We start from the raw sequence: 23,697 nt of genomic DNA, 5'->3' as shown, positions 1-23,697 counted from the left end.
TCTCCAATCACGTGAATGGCTAACCAAGTCGTACTAAATGGAGCTCTCGACTTGAGCATCAAAAGAGGCCTTATCAAACCGATCCCTAAACAAACTCGCTCCTCCTAGTTCAAGCACTGGTGCCCAATAACTATGATGCCAATGGCATACAAAATAATCACTAAAATTGTTGCTCTTAGGCTCTCTCCCTACTTGACAAGGTCATCACCCCCCACCAACATGGATTTATAAAAGGAAGATCTATCTACGACAAGATTCTGGCAGCAATGGTCAGCATAGAGTTTGCATCATTCACTAAGCAAAAGTTTGTGTTACTACAATTGGATTTAGATAAAGTGGATGATAGGATCACATGGACTTTTATTGAAAAGCATGAAATCACGGGCTTTGGGCCACGTATGTGTCCATTGGTCAGCACCTTGGGTGCTGGTAGCCAATCTGAGCTCTTATCCAATGAGTGGATTGTGAGGGCTTTCGAGGTAAAAAGATCATTTAAGCAAGGCTACCCACCAGCTCCTCTATTGTTTACCATTGAATTTCATCCCTTCGTGACGATGCTTGAAGACTGTGCTTCAAGAGGGGAGAGATTGTGCAAACGTATGCCATTGCGTCAAGGTCAAAGTGCAATACTGGAAAATCTAGATTGATCCCCCTTTCAGAAGATGACTCATTTTATTTGGTAATGTGGTCTGGGGAGATTCTATCCAAAGGGATGATATTTAGGCACCTAGGAGCCATCTGGGAGTGGATATAACCTACAAGCAAAGATTCTCATGGGTGTTGAATAGATAACAAGCAGGTTGTGTAGGTGGGAATACGTGCTTCTCCCTTTTGTGAGTAGATTGAAAGTGATCTATTTGTTTATGCTTATATATATAGCATTTGATGGCCCACTACTTAAGATAACCAGATGCAACTGGAAGGAGTTCTTAAAACCGATGAAAAGATTCTTCCAGTCCAAGCAAGATCAAGCATGGGATGTTATGACAAAGGCCATGATGGACAATGCCAAATTGTGCTCCCAAGGTGGCCAATGGAAAGGGCTGGATCTGCACGACAAGTTGCTTGCCTCTCAGTGGTCTAGCATGAAGCTTGGGGGACTTAATTGGCTAGCTTTCTCAAAAGTGCAACAGAGCAGCGAAGGCCTTGGAATGGGGAGAGGTAACTAGATACTTTCACAACTCGATGTCTCACTAGTCCCCTTGGTTCTCTAAGGTGGAAAGCATCATGTTGAGCCCTTATTGGAGGGAGGTGGCCAAAAAGATGAACAACAAAGGACTACAATGACAGGGCCAGTTTTGGGACTACATTAGTAGTGATTACTATTGGGGTATAGGCGCCTGTGCCTTGCCTCTGCCCAGAGTCTGGGCGCCCACTGACTTGTATACCTTATACATAGCAAGTGTATAGGGGGATGCTCACTCCTTGAGTCTCCCGACCCATATCTGTGTGTCGTGTGTTTCCTTATCTCTCTAACTCTCCATCTGTGGTGCTCTCCAATCCCCTTCAATTGGTATCAAAGCGACATGTGTGAGAGCGTAGATGGACGGCTTCACAATGAACTCATCGGCTATGGCGGAGAGGCCATAGATCTGAGCAAACAAATAGAGGAGGCTTGTGGATAGCCATACAGAGGCTTGCATGAGAGCTCTCAGGAGCTTCCTAGTGCTCACAGATCAGTCCACAGTTCCTCTACAGATCAGCCCACTGTGTACAACATTTTCCCTCTTCTCGGCAAGCTTTGCAACGGCTACATCGGCGACAGATTGGAGCTTGGAGCTTCCATAGACATGGAAGCATTGTGGGAAGTGAGTTTGAGCCTTTCTATGAGCTCAAAGAAGCACAGAAGAAAGTCGTTCAGTTTTTGGCAGTTTGACAGCAGTCTACTGTTTTGCTCATAACTTGAGCTACAAAGCTCCAATTCCAAAACTTTTTCGTTCAAAACGGAGCTGCCTTCAAGCTCTACGACTTTGTAGAAGGAATTGTTTTCTGATTCGGAGTGCAGGTGGGTCTGAAATTAAAAACACAGAGACTGTTTTTCAGGACAGTTTTGGGCTCTGATGTTTTCTTTGCTGCAGACAGCTTACCCGTGCACACTGCAAGTAGCAGGCACAAATGAGGTGTTACAAGATTGGGTTTGACTCCCAGGTACACGTTGAGTCTAGTACTCCCACAGGTGTTGTCAGTTGCAGTTGAGTGATTCTTCTGCAGTGTTGTGGCTTGCATACATGGTCTTTGAGCGGGTAATGCTCTATGTATGCTTATGTGGTGAGCAGTAGATCTTGTGAGCAAGTGCAGAGGTTGGTTGTAGATGACATGTATGCTTATGTGGTGAGCGGATAATGCTCTATGTATGCTTATGTGGTGAGCAATAGATCTTGTGAGCAAGTGCAGAGGTTGGTTGTAGATGACATGTATGGTCACCTGTGGTACTCTTTGTGAGCATTTGTTGGACACAAGTTTGCAGAGCTTATGCATGTATGTTGAGTGTAGTTTGATGCGCATTGATTGCTCATTGTATTGAGCTTGCAGGACAATGGTTATTTTGTGTTGATAGCCATTGTGCGTTCGAAACTCTGGCGAAATTTTCCTAGGAGTTTTATACGCATCATTTATGCGATCTAGGTAGAGATTGCGGGTTGTACTCAGCATTTGTGTGCAGTGTTCTCTGCAGGTGGGAGATTTGTGCGTGTGTATGCATCGATAGCGCACAGTGTGGGCTTGGTGATTAGCTCACTGTTTGACAGGCGTACAGTTATCTTGGCACACTCACAAGAATGAATATTGTGATGAATGCTTGTGTGGCTACGAGCTAGGTAACCGGATTTGAGCACTAATGGCTTGAGGTTTTTCAGCAGGTTTCAGCTACAAGTTTACAAGCAGGTTTGAGGACTTATTTGGGCGCTGAATTTTCAACCATTGTTTCTTCTTTGCAGGTGTCCATGTATGGCTCAGTTGTAGGCTGATCTGGGACACGCTTGTGACTTGTTTATGCAGCTGTTTAAGAGTTTAATTTTGGGACTGTTTTGGGACTGATTTGCAGCCATATTTTACAGCCATACAGGAGCTTGGTTTACTCTACAAGAGCCTCGTACACTTGGCATTTGGGATTTGCATCATTGCCATTTGTGGAGCACAGTGTGGTTACACTACTGCGAGAGATTTTATGCGTGGATTCGCATGAGCATTGTAGGTGTTGGTGAGCTCTTTTTTTGAGAGCATTTTCTCGTTGCAGATTGCTTCTTTTGGATTAGTTGAGTGCATTTCATTGCTACCATACCTAGAGTAGAGTTACAGCTCTTGGTTATTTTTGACATTCATTTATAGTAGTCAATATGTGTGAGACTTTCGAGTCTAGGACAATGACTCATGAGAAACGGCGTTCTCGTTCGTGTCGACACTTGAGATGTTGGCATTGTGGTCACACAGGCACATTAGACGGCGATGCTTTCATCGTATGAGACAGCACAAGAGACAGGCTAGTCTCAAGGATGCAGTAGATGCTATAGGCTCCGTTGACTTGACAGTTGCAGGATCAGATACAGTGTCTGAGTATCCTAGTGACAGTGAGGTCACATTTGCTTCCTGTATTACTCCTGATTTTTTGACGTCTGAGGATAATGCACTTCTTTTGCAGTGGGTGCTAGACAGGGCTGCTACTTTTCATGTCACTCCGTATCGTGATTAGTTCAGTAGCTATTCTAGCAGAGTGCATGGTAGTGTGAGATTGGCAGATGGGTCATTGCATGAGATTGTTGGTTCAGGAGATGTGAGACCGTCATTACCGAGCGGTGTATCGTACGTGCTCAGAGATGTGCGCCATGTGCCAGATTTGACGATGAGTTTGATCTCCGTTGGTCAGCTCAGAGATAGTGGATGTCGGGTATTGCTACTTGAGCGATCTTTTGCGTTGCATTTGGGTTCGCTAGTGATTGCGAGAGGTGCTAGAGTTGGCACATGGTACCCATTGTACGTAGTACTCGTGAGGGATGGTCGAGTCTCAATCTTGTTATAGCCATGCACAGAGCTAGAGACCCGGACAATCTCTTTTGCTCATGGGTTGCAGGGTACTTTGCATGGAGTTCAGAGTAGTGAGCTCGTTGTGCACACAGTTGGGGCACGACTTGAGCAGTCACACAGAGAGGTGACAGAGTCAGACATGCATGCTTTGCTAGTGATTGAGAAAAGCAGAGAGTCAGTTGTGCGAGATACTTCTATGCAGGATATGACAGGTAGAGCGGTCTTGCTCTAGTGAGTCACGACAGGAGGACGTTGTGCAAGAGTCTATGCATACGGAGTTAGAGCATGGGAACTCTAGTGAGTCACAGCAGATTGAGTGGTCATGTTTCCAGTGGATGATTGCAGACGAGGGTGAGATGTCAGCGATTATGCAGTCATTCCTTTCTATGCTTGACAGTGAGCATGGGGATATAGTTGTGAAGGATATGTCTTCCAGCAGACACCTAGTGAAGGAGTACGAGCAGAAGTGCGACGCGAGAGAGAGTGCGAGAAGAAGAGCACGACGATATGGTGAACTCGCTCTACTATATTGTGTAGAGCATAGTGAGTTCTTATTAGGTTTTTACAACAGAATATGTGTACATACCTGGCAGCCCGCCCACTTACCTGGGCGACCACATTGGGCTTTATACCCCAACAACCTCCCACGTAAAGTCCAATGTGGTACTTTAAGTGTGAGAGAAGCTACTATACAAGCTAATATACAAGAGATGTAGAGAATTAATGTACTACCCTACACCTAACTGCTTGCGAAAATGCGCAAAGCTCTCTGAGGGAAGTCCTTTTGTAAGTAGATCAGCAGGATTTTCTGTGGTGTGAACTTTGACAAACTGAAGTTGCTTATCCTCGAGCATTTCCCTGATGAAATGATACTTCACATCCACATGCTTTGTCTTTGAGTGATAAACTGGATTGCGAGCCAATTGTATAGCACTTTGACTATCACAATATAACACAGGCATCTCTTCTTTGATTCCCAAATCTGTTACTAGTCGATTAAGCCAAATTGATTCTTTGCATGCCTCCGATACTGCAACATATTCAGCCTCTGTAGTAGACTGAGTAACACAATCTTGTAATCTAGAACGCCATGATACTGCTCCACCAGCCAATGTAAAGACATACCCTGACGTAGACCTTCGGTTGTCTAAGTCACCTGTATAATCTGGGTCTGTAAAACCCTTTACACTTAGCTCCTGACTCCCATAGCATATACGCATACTCTTTGTAGCTTTCAGGTATCTCAATATTCCTTTCACTGCCTCCCAATGTTTCTTGCCTGGGTTTGACATGTATCGACTTACTACTCCCACTGCAAATGCAATGTCTGGGCGAGTAGCAATCATTGCATACATCAAACTACCCACTGCAAACGCATATGGAATCTTATCCATTTCAGCCTGTTCTTCCTCAGACACAGGACAATCTTGTTTGCTAAGTTTCACATATGGTGGCAATGGAACACTCAGTGCCTTTCCCTTCTCCATATTGAAACGTTGCAAAACCTTGTCAATATACTCTGTTTGAGATAACCAAATCAACTTCTTTGATCTGTCTCTCTCAATGCGCATACCAAGGATATGACTTGCCTCACCCATGTCTTTCATGTCAAACGATTTTGACATCTTTGACTTCAAAGCTGAAATTTCTTCCAAGTGCTTGCCAGCAATCAACATGTCATCCACATACAAAATAAGGATCAGCCAACTACCATCCTTAGCCTTCTTTGTATATAGACAGTGATCGAACTCACTACGTTTGTAGCCTTGAGAAAGCATAAACTTGTGGAATTTATGGTACCATGCCCTCGGTGATTGTTTTAAGCCATAAAGACTCTTTAACAACTGGCATACCCAATCTTCCTTGCCTTTCTCAACAAACCCTTCTGGCTGCTGCATGTAAATTTCCACATCTAAATCACCATGCAAGAACGTTGTCTTGACATCCATTTGGTGCAACACCAAATCTGATATGGAAACCAATCCAAGAAAGCATCTCAATGTAGTCATCTTGACCACCGGAGAGAAGACTTCATCAAAGTCAATGCCTTGTTCTTGCTTAAAGCCCTTGGCAACAAGCCTTGCTTTGTACTTTGGCTGACTATCATGAGCGGTGATCTTATACCTGTAAACCCATTTACAAGGTAGAGCCTTTTTGCCCCGTGGTAATTTAACTAGCTTCCATGTCTGGTTTTTATGCAGAGCTGTCATCTCTGACTGCATGGCCAATTGCCAATTCCCGGAGTCCTTCATTTGCACTGCTTCCTTGTAACATGAAGGCTCATTGTAATCAGTCAACATGACATAGTTCATAGATGGAACAAACCTATTAGGAGGTCGCGTGACACGTCCAGATCTACGCACAATAGGTGGCTCAGGCTCAGCCACAACCTGTGGTTCCACTCTATCCTGTCCTTGCTCCTCCTGAGCCCTGACATTTTGTCTTGCACGTGCAGGTCCATCTTCTTGGAAGACAACTCTTCTAATCTCCTCAACCCTCTCTGGTTTAGAATGATATTTGGATTCATTAAAGTGAACATCATTGCTGCGGACAACCTTTTTGGATTCGGGATCCCAAAGTCTGTACCCCATCTCACCAGAATTACCATAGCCTAGAAAGATGCACTTTCTACTCTTTGGCTCAAGTTTGTTCCTAAATTCCTTTGGAACGTGAGTATATGCCTCACAGCCAAAGACTCTGAGATGCTTGTATGAGGGCATTTTGCCTGACCATACCATCTCTGGCACTGAATCCTTCTGCAAAACCTTGCTAGGAGATCTATTTACAAGATGAACAGCTGTTGATACAGCTTCAGCCCAAAACCCATTTGGCAGCTGTGCATTAGACAACATACTTTTGACCTTCTCTTGTATGGTCCTATTCATCCTCTCAGCAACACCATTTTGAGGAGGATTGTAAGGAGCAGTAAGTTCACGTTTTATACCTTTTGACTCACAAAAGTCCTGAAAGGCCTTTGAAACATACTCTCCACCATTGTCAGTGCGTAAGCATTTAAGCTTCTTGCCACTCTAATTCTCCACAAGTGTCACAAACGTTTTGAAAACACTAAACGCTTCATCCTTGTGCTTGAGAAAGTAAACCCATACTTTCCTCGAGTAATCATCTATAAATGTCATAAAGTAAGAAGCTCCCCCTAGAGATAGGTTAGGCATAGGTCCACACAAATCACTATGAACAAGTGCCAACTGTGTATCTCTTCTACTGCTTCTATGCTTATGTGGCTGTTGTGTTTGCTTACCATACAGACAATGTTCACAGAATTCAAAATCATTAAAGGAAAAGCCAGGCAAATAACCAGAACGAGACAAGATTTCCATTCCCTTCTTGGACATATGTCCTAACCGGCTATGCCACAAAGAAAGGTTCGGCTGCTCGGTTACATTGATTACATTTTTAGAGACATTTGATACATAAATCATGTAAAGTCCTCCAGACTTTACTCCATGTGCTATTGTCATAGAACCCTTGGATATCTTCCACATGTTCTGTCCAAAAGTGGTGACGTAGCCAGCATCATCAAGTAAACCTGTGTTGATCAAGCTCTTTGTAATTGCGGGAACATGTCTCACATTCTTCAACATGAAAGAAGAGCCATTCTGAAACTTCATTTGAACATCTCCAACACCTAAGATCTCACATGTCTGCCCATTGCCTAGCCGAACATGATCTTTAGTGGTCACATAAGAGGTAGCAGGGCCTGCTAGCATTGCATCGGCATTCAGTGGTCTCATGTATGAGATGTTGATCTTGAGACCGGATATCGCAGCTGCAGTTGGAGCATTTGCAGTTGGGGTTGGTAGTCGTTTGTTGACTGATGATGGCATAGTGTACGAGGGAGATATGCAGGTATTGCGTACGTACTTGCAGTACGTGTGCGGTACGTCTGGTGGTGTATGGACTTACACGGGAGCAGGACTGCCGGATACACACGATCACAACCAACCAATGGGCATCGGTTGAGAGCGATTTTCTCTCGCCTTTTGTAGTCTTTAGACTAGGTTCTCTTGCTTAAAGGCACAATCGCCTTTAAGTGGGAGGTTGTTGGGGTATAGGCGCCTGTGCCTTGCCCGGCCGCCCAGAGTCTGGGCGCCCACTAACTCCTTGAGTCTCCCCGCCCATATCTGTGTGACGTGTGTCTCCTTCTCTCTGTCACTCTCCATCTGTGGTGCTCTCCGATCCCCTTCAATTACAAAGGATCGAACCAGCTAGCCTCCCAGCTCAATCTTAATGGGACTGAAAGATTGATGGTAAATAGAGTCTTGGAACGGCTTGATAGTTGTTGCCTACCGACTTGTGAGTTTAGTTTTGATTGGAAGCATGACGATGGCCCTTAAGCCAAACACTTTTGTGAACCACACACCAAGGAGGTGTACAACATCCTCATGGTCTTGCTCGATTGGTTCTCCCCCCTGAACAAGCCATGGGGCAAGCAATGGCCGGAGGCAAGATTGGTGACAATTCCAAAGAACAACCGGTGCCCACAATGGTTGCTTAGGATGAAGCCTTATTTGTATGGAATTTATGACTGGGGTGAAGGTCCTAGCTAGAGGTATTGGTCAAGATAGATGTCGGCAATGCAGATTAGCACGGGAGAACCTGCCCCACCTTTTCAAGGACTACCCAAAGATATGTGGCTTGGCAGGAAAGATATGCAAGTGGGTTCAAATGACATGGAAAATTGGGTTCTATAAGAATGATCTCCTCCTAGGTGGGAAGGTGATCATGAGCCAACCACTTCTAATCAATACAAAAAATTTCAGGTGTTGGTACTTTAAACATGTATGGAAGGCCAGGAACTCGACTATTCAAGAACGTCATTGAACCAGCCAAGTTCACAAAGATCATTCAAGAAAGCAAGGAAGCGATTATTTCCATTGGGAAATGTAGGAACTCTAAAGAGTGGAACAAGGTTGTGTCTGCAGCAATATTGGAATTGCATGAATAAGTGTCTTATCTTTAGCCAGCCTAGTGTTCTACCTCTATTGTGGGGTGGCCGCCCTATTAGCCAATGTACTGATGGTTGTTGATGTCATGGCTTGACACAGGCATGATTAGTAATTGTAATTCTTTTGGGTTGTTAATATAATCCACTCACAATTGTAAGTTTTGCAAAAAAAAAAAAGGGCACCAAGAAATATGCAAACAGACTCAAGCTCATGCCGAACCTTAAGGGGTAGATGGTTACAATAGAGCCTAGTAGAAGTACCTAGTAACGTACTATTATAGAAAGCCCAATCCTTTACACAATAAGGCTCAATTGGATGCTGAGGGTTGCCCTAAGCCAAGCATTCGAATTCCTTTTACCTATCACATATATTATCTCCTTAATTTCTTGTACAGTCTCTAAGAAGCTAGCCTTAGAGAGGTCACTATCAAATACATGGCAATTCCTGGCCTTCCAGATATTACTGAAGAAACAATATCTGACAATTTGAGTATAGAATAGAAGTGCAAGACTTTGAAACTGTTTCCCACCAAGGCACGTATCCTTCTTGAGAAACCCTGTTTTCCACATTCTTTGTATCCATTTGCACACCTTCCCTGTTAGGCCTCTAAGTGCCAAGCATTCTATGTAAAGGTGGGTGAGGTCTTTGCTAGCCAATCTACATCCTAAACATCTATCAGACCCAATACCATGTGCCTAAATCTTGACACCTATCGGCAAAGCCCCCCACAACACCTTCCAGAGAAATACCTTCATAAAATGATGCCACTGTGGATTCCAAATGTTCTTTGTGACCTTAACCCATTGAGCTTTTGACCATGTTTCTTCCAATGTTTGTTCAAAGGGAAAAACCAATCAGCCTTGTGCATTAACACTTGGTAAATGCCCCGGTATGAGGTTCACAGAACTGGCTACTCATGGGCCATTTCCAAGCTTTCCCCTCAAAAGTAGAATCCCAGATTGATGTTATAATATTGTCCAGGGCTTCTATAACTCTATTGACAAGTAGCTTCTTAGTGCCATTGAGTTGAAACTGGGAAATCAACTAGTCAGAGGATTTCTAACACTTATTGTTTCCATCCTAGAAGTGGATCAACCAATGGAGTCCTTTATTGTTCATCCTTCTTGCAATTTCTCTCCAATAAGGAAACATAATTACAACAATAGCTTTAGATAGCCAATGGGAACAATGCAAGATGGAGTTCTAGAAGTATCTATTTAATTTACCGCATTTTAGTACCCATGTTTCTCTATTGTACTTTTGCACCAGCTCTCCGGTGATGATGCCACCTAGTCTCAAGCTAGACCACCTTGGGGCTAATAGTTTGTTGTGCACCTCGATCCCTTTCCACTGACCACCTTTAGAGTAAAGTTTTGCCTTGTCTATCATATCCTTGGTCATGATAGACCAAGACTGATAGGTCAAATGAGTCGTTTTCCATCAAGGAGACCAGTCTAGATTTCTCAATACTACACTTCTATCTCGAAGCCATAGCAAATGTTTGCACAATCTCTAGCGTCTTCCTAAGTACCTGATGACAAGCTTTCAAAAAGAGGAGGAAGTTTTCTATGAACATCTTGGCCAAGAGTTGGTCGTTGCCAGGCAAAGTTAAACCTTGAATTTCACCCCGCGCAACAACAACTTCGAGCATCATTATTAGAGGATGTGACCCAATGGTAAAGGGGCTAGGGGGCATCCTTGCTTGATAGATCTTCTGGCTTCAAAGGAGCCCACAATTCTATCATTGAACAAGAGCTCATATTGACTTTTTGCACCCAGAGTGTGTATAAGTTGACAAAGGCAAGGCCCAAATCCCAGTGATTTCATGACATCTTTAATGAAAGACCACATAATCCTTTAATACACCTTGTCTAGGTCTAGCTGAAGCAAAATGCACTCTTGCGTCGTGAAGGTTGTGTACTTAATGCTAGCTGTTGTTGCTAAGATATTGTCATATTTTGACTTTTCGTTAATAAACCTGTGTTGATGAGGGGAGATGACCCTGTCTAGGAGGGGGGAAATTCTAAGAGCGACTACCTTGGCAATGATTTGTATGCCACAGACATCATAGTTATGGGCCACCAGTGCTTAAGATGCGAGCAAAAAAGTTGTTTTGAGATAGGCTTGATAAGCCCTCTTTTCACACTAGGATCCACCCTTGACAAAAGCCTAGTTATCCATACACATAACTGGGACCTTGAGGTCTTCCCAAGACTCTCTGAAGAATTCAATGCTCTAACCATCCCAGCCAGGGGACTTTTCCTTGCCAAGAGCTTGCAATGCAAGCGAGCACTCATCTTCAGGAAAGACCATCTCAAGACGATTGTCTTTAGGTTGGGGAATTTTTCTTTTGACACTCTCGAGCAAGGTCACTCTGGCTTCATCCACTTCTTGAGAGCGGGTCTCTAGTTGGCCAATGATTTTTGTTAGATGATCAAGCATCATCCTCATCATTTTGTCTTGGTCCTGCATAGCGTTCCCATTCTCATCTATGAGCGAGTGGACGGGGGGACCCGACTTTTCTTGATTTTCAAGGCCCTAAATAAGTGTGCTTGATTAGAGGCCTCTGGCTGAAGGAAGGTCTCCTTGGATATCAATCTTGCCCTCCTAACCTTCTCGACTAGTTTGGATTTAGCTTGCAACCACCTTTTGTGTTCTTCTTTGGAGGCCAACCCAAGATCTTTTTTGGAAGTTAGACGAGTAACCTCCTCTTCGAGCTGCTTCCAATGCTCTTCCTAGGCCTTTTTCATCCGAGAGCCCGAGCTTTTGATCGCTTTCTGTATACTTTGAGCAAAAAGGTCCCAAGCTTTAGGTTTTTCTAGATTAATATCTTTATTGAGTTTACTCAAAGATTTTTTGGTAAGCCTTCTAAACAGAGGGTCTTTGAACAGGTGTTCCCTAGTAACAAGCAGCTTCTTACTCCCTCTAGGGGTTTGTCCCTCCCCTTGGGATTTCCTAAGTTTCATGTGTGAAGGTAGAGGCTCTTCATTGTCAACACGTTCATCTCAAGTAGCAACAAGATCCAGTCAGCTTGGTGAGAGTGGTAGCACCTGTCAAACCGAGAAGCCATGTGGGCATACTGTAGGCTTGTGTATGTGAAGCTCGGCGTGCTACTTTAGGGACCCACCTCCCACAGGTCCATCATAGCCCATTTTTCACAGATACCTAGCAATTTAGTTGTTTCAAAACCTATTAATAGACTCGCTGAGCCTATTCTATTCTTGCTCTTCTCCACTATATTAAAGTCACCTATCAGTACCCACTGTCCTTCAATAGGGGAATCCCTAAGGTGCATCCACAATTTGGCTCTATCCTTGGCTTGCAAGGGCCATATATGTTTACTATGGTGATAGGTTGATTTTCCCACATGACTCTCACTCCTAGGACTCTCCCAGAGGGGTGATTCAAGACCACTTTGGGCTCCACGTCCTTGTCCACAATAGAGAGGACACCATTGAACCCGTTCACTCCCTCTCCATAGAACACCAACTTCTTCCCCATTGCCTGTTTTCTTTTGCTGCGAGCATCTAGATGATGTTCTTTGATGGCCCAATAATTAACTTCTTTATCCTTTCTAACTTCCTCCCAGAATAGGGAGTGCTTCTTCCGGGTCTTCAATCCTTTCATGATCAATGATTGGATAGTAAGAACTTTCATCATTGAGAAAGAGGGACAAATTCCTCTACATCTGACCCTACCCGGTCTCCGCCTTCGTGGCCCAATCCAAAGGTTCTTCAAAGTCTAGGGATTTCTTTTTTTGTAGCACTCCAAAGGGATTGTAAAACAGGATGACACAAATCACACCTTTTGGTTGGACGGGGGGTGAAGAGGAGTCTATCCCTTTCAAGGATCCATTAGCCTCCAGTGATATGGATTCTATTGCTACCACCTTCACCCTTTTGGCATCTTTAGTCCTAGACTTCCACAGTCGACGTAGTTGTTACTATCAGAAGGTTAGGTGTAGATGCAAGAAAAACGAACGAATTATCTTCACGGGGGCGTTCGAGGATTTGTAGTGTGAAGCTATGCACCTCTATAGTCTTGTCTTGCAATTTGGTGACTTCGTTGTCACAAATCATAGCCTCTTTTTCCTCCCCTATTCTTGTCCCTTTGTAGCTCTTTATCTGTTCTCACCCTCTTCCAATTCTGTTTCCTTGGGCCTTTTGTAGGCCAAAAATACAAAGATAGTACTTGAATGACTAAATTGATGAATTTGTGGAAAATTGAGGAGAATTTCCATTAACTTTATTGCTAAATTTCTTTTGTATCCAAAACTCACAATAGTGAGTGGATAGATGTATTAACAAAAACCAGCTCTAAAGGGCACGGTCAATTTAATAAAGCCCAAGCGGTGGGATCTACGACAGCGAAACCAGGACACGAAGATCAAGACATGCGCACAACTGTAAGATGAGCCAGAGTAAACTAGGACACAAAAAAGTAAACTTGGACAAGCAAGGAGCCTGTCCGTGTTTACTTATCATGCATATGTTTCCCATCATGGACAACATGTGCGCACGGGAGTCTTGGATAAGTGACAAGCCTTCCATGGCCCCCACCCTAGTTCAGATCCCACACGCGACATTTGACGCCCATTTTTTTGAGCCCTTAAACCTCCTTGAGATTCGTGCGCATGTCTCCCCACCATTGATCCCACCGCTTGGATTCATTATTTCTGTGCCCTAGTGGTGAAGGCCCTGCCATAACAAACCCCTTGCCCACCAAGCCAATCCAAGGAGACAAATCGTCGAAAGCTGAAGCCTTGGCATCAATAGCAAAAATCGGCTACAACACCAAGATATTACATTTTTTATTTCTTTCCTTCTTCTTTCTTGTACTGATTGTAGACCCCGAGATATTCACAATATGGCTAATGAGGTCTAGCTTCTGGTCTTGAACCACTTCGATCGTAATACTGAGATGGGGGTTTTCAATGGACAATTGGGCCTCAAGAGAGGGTCCGCCATTTGAAGGTGAAGTCTCCTGCATCTCAACTATCGGGCAATCAGTCTCTTTAGCCACCTCCTTTCAAGACATATCTTGGTCAACGATCAAGGTGACAGTCTCTTTCACCACTTCCTCTCTAGTCCTCTCCTGGTTGATAATCTTCACAACTAGCTTGTTGTCCTTCTCTTAAGGCTTGGCATCCCTGGTAACATGCCTCTAAGTTGTTATGATCACCTGATTTCGGGAAATTTTTGCCCCTATGGGCAATTCTAGGGATATTAATCGATTCTTCGATATTTGTAGCATGCATTGGGAAATGATGCAAATGCCAGCTCTTGCTGGAAGGTGCTCAATCTGTCCATATTAAGATCCAGATATTTTGGGATGGGCATGCTGATGTTCCACAATAAACAAACCTTTACATCCAAGCCCACTCTAGCCCATTACCGCTTCATGATTAACAACACTAGGCCCAACATAGCTGCAATGGAGGCCACATGTTCCTAGAGCCAGATAGGGAGATTCTTGAGTGTAACCCACATCAAGCAGTAGTCCGTAAACTCTTTGCTGGGGAAAAACTCGGGCAACCAAGACATCTCATAAGCAAAGTGTGATGCCCCCAAATTTCCTCCTCTGATAACCAAACCTTGAAGTGTTTTCTCAAATAGACACTCTGCCAAATAGAAGCCTTTGCCCACCCCGTGAACTGGCAAATCGCATCTCTGCTATTTGTTGCCACTACTGCCCACTTCAAAAGGCCTTGGGTTGACATTCCACAACCCATAAAGTACAGAACATTTGAGTGAGCATGACACACCTCAAAGCTCTTTAGTGAAACTTCAGTATTGAACTCAATCTGCATCGTGTAACCCTCCTCCTCCTTATTTTGACTACAAGTGATTGCATCACGTAGAGTTGCCTTAATCAATGAGTGAGTCCCAAAGGATGAGGACTTCAAATTTTTTTTAGGGTTGGAAGCGTTTGCATCAATATCATTGGCTCTCTTCCTCCCTTCTATCGTAAATACAAAATCCATGTTGAGATGAGCCCCTTAACCAGCAAGGTCAAGCCCTTCCACAGTGTCATCGGCCTAATTGTCACATAGACCCATCATGGGGTTCATGACGATGAGAAACCCCCCCAAGGGCGGGGCTGGCCAAACAAATTGCATTGAATGTCCAAGACAAAGCATTGAAGCAGACAGCTGAGAGCATGCTTTAAGTTACCAATAAGAGCGGAGGGTGTATTAAGAATGTTATTGTTAACTATTAAGAGCAAAGGGCATATGTGGTGAACAATTCAAAAAATTGAAAGAAAATCCTTTGATTTCAAAGCCACAGAATGTTTAACTTGATGTGGCTAATTTGAAGTCGATGAGCTACCAAGAATGGACTACTATTGGAGGTGAGGAGAGAGGAATGGAGGAAGAGAACTGAGCTCCATATGGGCTGTGCTTTCAAGGCATGCAAAGTGATTACCTTAGTTTGCCCCCCTTTTTTGGGGGATGTGCTAGAGCCCCTTGCTCTCTTCCCCCTTGGGGGGGAAGCATGGCTTTACATGATGCACTGGTTAATGGACTCGTCCGCAATGAGGGGCAGCCTAATCTTCACAGCTCACTATTCTTGTCGTCTTCACCTCCAAAGGGAGGTACCTCAAGCATCTCACACAACCAAGGACCAGGAGTGTCTGTCCTCTCCAATAGGCCAGTGGTTCAAGGGCCTCTTTCTTTATGCACGTGCAGTGCAAAGTAAACCTACTTCAAATCCTCCTTCTGCTCCACTGCAACACATGCAACATGATTTGTTTATCTCTCTATCGCCTCCCCCAACTAGATAAGGATTCAATGCTAATGTTCATCCTTTATTCCTACATAGACTTAACCAAATAAATCCTAATTTCCCTTTTCTTAATGGCCAATCTTCTTTGATTCAAATGTTTGGAAAAACTTTGATAACCCACCTAATCCTTGAGGATATTCAAGGCAACTCCCAAGGACAGAGTTGTAGTGCTATGGTTCAGGATAAACACAAGCCCTCATCTATTGAAGCTAAAGATAAAGCTTCTAGTGGTGACAAATCTGATGACAATCGAGGATAAAAATGAAGGTCCTCAAAATCAGGGAATTAGTGAAGGAAAAGTCATCATAGGAACTATTGAACTCAGCAAACTGGTTCTAGCACTTGCAAGAAAGAGTTTTGATTGGGCTCTGTCATGGAATCAGGCCTCCTATTGAGATATTAAATCAATGGATATCTCAAGAATGGGAGTTTGGAAACCTTTTCCCAACCCAGGTACAATATTTACCAAACAACTACTATTTGTTCTTTCTTAAAGATTTTGACAGTGCCCTTCAAGTAATAAGCAGAGGGAAAAGGCGTATTAGGAACACTCCCATGACTCTGTTTGAATGGCATAAGGGTTTTGATCCAAAGGGGAAAGAACCTTCCAAGGTCCCTGTTTGGGTAAACTTTCCAAATTATCCAATTGAGTTTTCCCCCTGGCATAAACAGATTGGTGCTCAAATAGGGAAGGTATTGGGATTGAAACCCTCTAATGGTATTAGCCCTAAGTGGGATCTCCAGCTTCTTATAGAGGCGGATATTGATTCTCCTCTCAGAGAAGCCACATCAAAGATCAATTGGGGCAAGTATTACATATTCAAAATTCATCTACAGAAACCTTCCTAATGTCTGCTTTCATTATCTCAAGCAGAGGCATTTGATTAAGGACTACCCTGATCCAGCCATCAAGGTTTAAAAGGAGTCTGAGAAGGGAAAATATACTAAATAAAGCAATCAAGGCTTTCAACAAATAAATAGGAGGGATAGCTATCAAAATAGGGCACTAACAAGAAGTAATGGAAATAAATATGTTAATAAGTTTGGGGCACTTCTGCATGATGTGTTTGACCCTACGTTTGTTGAGGAGGAGCCCGACGACCCAAAGGATAAAGCTCTTTTTCTCAAACTCCTAGGCAAGATCAAAGTAATGGTGCCACAACTTAGTCAAACACAACAAAACCTCCTTCTTACAGTGGACCGTTGATCCCTCTTGTGAAAGATCTATGGACAAGGCTAGAGACATGTCCTCACATTCGAATAGCTCATATGATGAGAAGCCTAGCATCTTAGCTACCCAATATTTCTCTCCAAATCCAAGACGAACGAATTTCAGCCTATCAACACTCCTGAAGATGAAGATTTTTGCAAAGATTTTCAAGAACATGACAGTGTTAAGCTCAACAAATTTTCTCAATCCCCTTTGAACTCAGTGGGCACTCTGATGACCCAAGCAAAGGGGAAACTTTGCCTATTCTAGGTAGTAAGTCTAAAACAAAGAAAGAAACTTTACCTATTCTAGGCAGTAAGTCTAAAAGAAAGAAGAAAAAAGTATTGATACCAATCAAATCCCAATAGGGCCTCAATCTCTTTGGTTAAGCCTTCTAAAACCCCTAGAAAATGAGTCCATCTACTAATGTTTTTCTTTGAATTGTAAAGGTTTGATAGATCTAGTTAGTGCTATCATTATAAAAGATTGGATGCTTGACTTACACTTGCAGGCTGATTTTATTTGTCTCCAAGAGATCACAGTCAAGGGTTTTCTTTAGGATTCCAATCTCCAAAATATTATCAAAAATCATAAGTGGTTTTCCACTAGCCATCCTCTAGGTGAAGGTGGTGATGTTATTGGAGTAGGTCTCAAGCATGAGTAGTTGATTACTTAGGTGCAAGTTGGGCAAAAGGGTAACTAGGTTGTTTTTACCCTCAAGTAACCTTTCAACTACAATGTTGTGAGCATGTATGCTTCCAATTACATCTCTGAAAGAACCAATATATGGACATAGATTAGCTCACTCAAGGATCCTCTCCTAATCATAGGGGACTTCATTACTTGTTTGAATGCAGGTGTAAAGCACTAAGTCAAGTTATACAAGGCAAAGAGAAGTAATGTTAGGATGACTCTCAAATAGATTCCATTTGATAAATTCTTCTAAAAACTCAGGCTTCCCATGGACTAACGATCAGAAGGGTAACTGTTATAGAGATTCCAGGCTTGAAAAAATGTACATGTCTGTAAACGTGCTATAATCCCATTGGTGGGTGAGTTGCAATTCCGACTCATCTCTGCTATTGTCTGATCATAAACCTCTGCTTTTTGAGTTGCATATAGAAGGGCACTCATTCAAAGTTGGTTGGCCACATTTAGACAGTTCTTTGTTAAAACTTGCTTCAATTAAGGCTAAAGTTAAAGCAATTTTGAGAATGCTTTCACTCTACATGACAATGCATTCACTGCTTGGGATGTAGCCATAAATCATACTCAAAAGATTTTAAATATTTACAGAAGAAAAGCTAAGGAAATTAGATCTTAGTAATCTTAGTAATCTGAGCAGCTTAGGAAGGAAGAGCTCCTTGAGGCCAAAGGTGCTCTTTCTTGGACCAAACAAGTTTGGGTAGGTAAAACAAGTAATCCTAATGCAAACTATTGGAAATTTATAACTTGGTAAAACTCTTGGGATTGATGGTGTCCCTAATGAATTTTATTGTTTATATCAAGAATTTCTAGCTCCCTATTTAATCTTGGCTTGGCAAGAAGCCCTATTTATAGGAGCTCTTTACCCGTCCATAAATGATGGAGTGGTCAAATTGATTTATAAGAAAGGTGCAAGGGATGACCTGTCTAATTGGAGACCAATCACCTGTCAAACTTTTGTGTATAAGATCTTCTCTTTGTCCTCAGCTAGAAGACTCAGCCCTCTTATGGATCAGTTTATTTTAAAATAATAGAAGGGCTTCATTAAAGGGAGCTTTATACTTGATGCAATGATTCAATGTGGGAAGGAATGGATAATGCAGAGGAAATTGAGCAGGAGTATAAATTGGTTTTGATAAGGCCTATGATAAGATAGAGTGGGATTTTATTCTTCAAAGTTTATATGACATGGGGTTGGGCAATTTTTTTAAAAGTTTATGCATACTCTATTTGGCAATGCATCAGCCAAAATCTGTGCTAATGGTACTCTTACTGAAGCTAGGTGCCTACACACATCCATTAGATAGGGCTATCCTCTCTCACCTTTACTGTATGCAATTTCCTACGATGCATTAGGATGGCTAGTCAAAGATGCTATTCTTCAAGGGAAACTGAAATCCATTGACATACTTGATTCTACTAATCAATTATGCTTGCATCAGTTTGTTGATGACACTAATGCAGTAGTAAAGAATGATTTGCAGTCTGTGGAGACTTTATGGTCACCAACACCATGCATTAAGCCGGACATCCCTCCGAGACCATCCTTTGCCTTGAGATACCACCAAGGGCGCTTAGTGGGGGTTGAACCCACCACCTTGGTGATACGAGTCCAACCCTCGTCCAACTAAGCTAGCCCCCTTGAGTACAACGAGGAAGAGTAATTGTATTCAAGTTACTCCCTCCGCCATTTACTAAACGAACCTTTTCAGGTGCAGCTGCATTTGCAAAAGTTACCTCCGACTTCATCTCACGTGTGCATGAATGATGTCCCATCAATTGTCTTGTCCATCAAGTCTTACCTCTTAACCCCTCCTATATTGGGGGCACCTTAGCTTTTTTTTTAAAAATAAAACAAAATCCCTCATCACATAGTTTTTGCTTTGGAAGACCAAAAACTATGCGAATAGAAAAATATGAGTTTAGCATAACGAAAGTGAGGATGAGGATGACTCATCAAGGCCACCTATTTTGTGTGTGTGTGTGTGTGTGTGTGTGTGAGTGAGAGAGTGAGAGAGAGAGAGAGAGAGAGAGAGAGAGAGAGAGAGAGAATTCACATCATAGGAAAACGAGTTGATTTAACCAAAGGATCATGAACTCAAGACCTTGTACTCTAGATAGCCCATAGGGTAAAGAGGCCAATAAAAGACCGGGTCCAAAACAAGGCCACCTTAAAAATAAATGGAAAATATTACCAAAATATATGGGAATTATGATTGGGAGAATGGCAAGAACTTAATATGACCTATCTTTTCGTATCAATCTTATTGAAAAGTGTCAATTCTATCAAATAATTCAGATCATTTGAATTGAATGTCCCTCTATCTGTCATAATGTTCTAAGTGGCCTTATATTGGCCCCTTTACCCTAGACAAGAAAGAGAAAACAAATGTTTTTTATCGGAGGCAAAATAGCCAAGAAATGAATGCAGTCTATTAGTAAGTAGACCTTGAACTCAAGACCTTAAACTTTGGTAAGATAAGGGCCAAATAATTTGTCACACTTAGGTAAAAGAGGATAATTTAGCCTTTCCTCAAAAGTCTAACCAATTTGCCATGAGCCAACATTTTTTGTCTCTTGGCTAAGATAGACGAGACCCCCTATAGTGTTCAGGAAAAGTGTGCCTCAGCTAACCTTGAGCTGGTTGAAAAATCAAAACAGCCAGTTAAGGGAGGGAGAGAAAGAGAAAATCCACTTGGAAATTTTTAAAAAATAAAGTTGAATTACGAAAAATGCCGATTATTTGGAAAATTTTCTCTTTGAATCTATCATAAAGGGAATTTTGTATGTTTGTGAAATGGATTTTTCCTGAACATTGCCCCCTATGATGAAATATTATATATGCATTCAAATGGGATGAGAAAGGGAATTGCTTTTTGTTTGAATATTGAAATGTTTGACATGAAAAAATAGCTGGATTAGTATTATAGTTAATTGGATCATTATTTTTTCTTTTAATGAGCTCTTGTCATGAAAAAATAACTAGATTAGTGTTATGGTTAATTAGATTTCCTTTCGATCCTTTGTCTCCATTGAATGCATCCATCCAAGCAAAATCAAAAAATGATGATAGTTATTTGTATGAGAGATGACAAACCTGCAAAATCAATGAACAAACGCCCATCACAATATCGATCGGAGGAGGTAGAAAAGTAAGACATGCCATAAGGATAGCTCTGTGGGGATGAGAAACGTGAAGGAAACGCAGACACCGCATTTCCTGTGTCCATTTGGGAGTCGCCAAAACCAAAAATTGCTGGAAAACAATCTGAGGGAATAATGTTACCATCTTTACTAGTCGTAGTCATATTACTGCTATTGAAATTAGCCCCCTTGATTGATGTATCATCCCCTGCAAAGGCTCCAGTACGCCTTACATACACACCACTGACGAATATAACAATCAACATGATGTGCATTGCAATGACACCATTAATTCTTCTCTGGCAAGTCTTCATTGCAAAGGTACAAACTTAATCAGCTAAGAAACTATCTACTAAACCCAAGAAGGTGGGAAAAGATGATGCTAGAGCCATGCTCATTCCAAAGAGGACAAGACATTGTTGTTTCTATCAAGCTCTTCTTCATCTTTCCATAGCCATCTAAAATGTTACAAAAAAATTTCAAGAAGTGGTAGATTGGCTTCTTTATTTTTGCCAAATTGCAATGCTCTTTATTCCTTTCATAGTCTATAAGTTGGAGAGTCTATGGTAGCTTAAAAATTTCCTAATTGCTTTTCCTTCATGACCTTGCTTATTTTTTCAAATCATAGTAAATATTAAGCTCCTATAAACAATTGAGGAAGTGGTAGTTTTAGCCTTTTATATTAGAAATCAAATGATGTGCACATGCTCATGCAAAATGCACCTTGTTAACATATTTCCCTTCTTTTTAAAGAATCTTAGAAGTGTCTAGGTACACACAAAGAGGGCCTCCTCCAAAGGAAAGGAGACTTCTTGCATAAAACACTTCACACTTTGTTTTTTTACTTTTCAGTTTTGGCAATCTGTCACCTCGCTCAAGATTTCTTAATTTTTTGTAGCAATACCCACATTCTTGTGGGAGATTATACAAAGTGCACTTACGGGCATTTCACAAGGTCACCGTGCCGCACTCGAACCCATCACCCAGGTGACAGACGACAAGTACTCAACCAACCAAGCTAGTTCCCTTCGGCGAAGTTTTCGACCTATATTTTGAGATTCCTTACCTCAGAATTTTTTTTATTTTATTTTTGGGTAGAACTCATAATCGTGAGTGGATTATAATAACAACCCAAAAGAATTACAACTACTAGTCATGCTCATGTCGCCATGACATCTTCCAGCAGGCATCACAACATCGACTAATAGGGGGGCCACCCCACGGCAAAGGCACAACACTTGGCTGGACAAGGAGCTATAAAACAAGACGTTTCTAAACATCTCTTGCTTAAAGGCATGTTTAGTTTTATTTAGAGCTTCAGGTACTCAAAATGTGTAATGGTGTATTTAAGACACTCAATTTGTTTTCTAAATATGTTTTGTAATTTTATTTTTTACTATTTTTTTTTACAAAACTCACAATTGTGAGTATATTATATTATCACAACCAAGCAATTATAAATTTTTGCCATGCTCGTGGCGAGCCATGACAGCGTCAAGGGGTCAAGTTACATCAACTAATAGGGGAGCCACCCCATGACAAGGAATGAGCTTATCAAAATTTATTCGTTTTCGAGTGGCGATGATCGCCCCCCTGCTTTCTTGAATTATCTCCATGAACTTAGCTGTTTCCATTGTGTTCTCGAAGATTCGACAGTTTCTTGCCTTGCAAACATGTTTGAATTAGTAAAATCTCACAATCTGCGTAACGATAAGTATTGCATGGCTCTTGAATACCTTCCCACCCAAGAAGAGATCGTTCTTGAAAAAGCCAATTTTTCAGGTCTTCTGAATCCATTTGCAAATCTTTCCTACAAGGCAACATATCGTCGGGCACCCCTTGAACAGGTTCGGAAGGTCTTCACTAATCGTCCTACATTGTGAGCACCTATCCGAACCAATTCCCATGGTGGAGACCTTCACCCCAATCGGTAGGGACCCCCATAACACCTTCCAAATGAAGAGCTTGACTGCATGATTCGCACTAATTGTGCCATTTAATCACAAATAATACAATTGTCATGGGTTTCGCTTTAATGAATGCACTTAGGCTAAGCCACATAGAAGATACCTTCACTGCAGCCTTATCTAAGCATGCATAGAGCAAGATTTCCAATGGTGTTGAAGATATTCCCAAAAAAAGAAGATAGAAAACATCTTCTTGTAATTTTTAAAAAAAGGCCACAACACAATGAAAATATCTTCTTGTAATTTTTTTTAAAAAGGAGTTTTCCGGGCTTAGAAAATTTGAAAGTGAGATTTTCTAGTGCCGGAGCACATGAGCCGTACAATGAACAATGAAAATTTAAAAGTGAGATTTTCATTGTTCATTGTACGGCTCACGTGCTCCGGCACTAGCAATTGCCCTTACAAGTTTAAGATGGTGCCCTTAGTCCAAAAAAATAAGTAGCTTCCGTGAGATTATTAGTTTCATTTTGAGAGGACATATTAGACTTCTTTTTTTCCTCCATACTCATAATTGTGAGTAGATGTGTTGAATTCACCATAAAGAATGCACATAACCCCTCAAGCTTGGGACAAGCCTAGAGGGGCCACAAGGTACATCAAGGAGCTATAAAGTCACAAACTTAGGAAGGCCAATTCTGAAGATTTCTTACATGATCACAGGAAAACCATATGGGGAACTATCACACTGGCAAATATTAGTCATGTTAAGCGTTACATAGATTTGTAACATGAAGATGACAGCACATATTAGTTATGTCAAATGTTACAGTTAGGGTGATGGTGACAACTTGGTCTACAATTGACAATACACACAATGACCACAATCATCATCGACATTCGTGTGAGTCGCATATGAATGAAGAGATGTGATAAGGAATAGACTATTTGACGTTAAGTGT

General features: G+C 42.0%; 1 protein-coding gene across 2 annotated transcripts in view; it reads right to left on the bottom strand.

The window, feature by feature from the left end:
- Positions 1-21,410, bottom strand: part of LOC147434685 (GDSL esterase/lipase ENOD8-like) — a 49,231-nt gene extending 27,821 nt beyond the window's left edge. The window contains exon 1 of one of the 2 annotated variants that reach the window (XM_086491137.1): positions 20,785-21,410. In XM_086491137.1, the coding sequence (XP_086347263.1) occupies positions 20,785-21,145 (361 nt within the window). In that variant the 5' untranslated portion in view covers positions 21,146-21,410. The remainder of the gene's footprint in view (positions 1-20,784) is intronic. The other variant, XM_086491135.1, reaches the window with a different exon arrangement.
- Positions 21,411-23,697: the final 2,287 nt, after the last annotated feature.

Source organism: Adiantum capillus-veneris, chromosome 19, assembly GCF_014529385.1.
Source record: "Adiantum capillus-veneris isolate H3 chromosome 19, ASM1452938v2, whole genome shotgun sequence".
In the NCBI taxonomy this organism is placed as follows: domain Eukaryota; kingdom Viridiplantae; phylum Streptophyta; class Polypodiopsida; order Polypodiales; family Pteridaceae; genus Adiantum; species Adiantum capillus-veneris.
The sequence above is the reverse complement of the archived record's forward strand: the minus strand, read 5'-3'. Positions and strand labels throughout refer to the sequence as shown.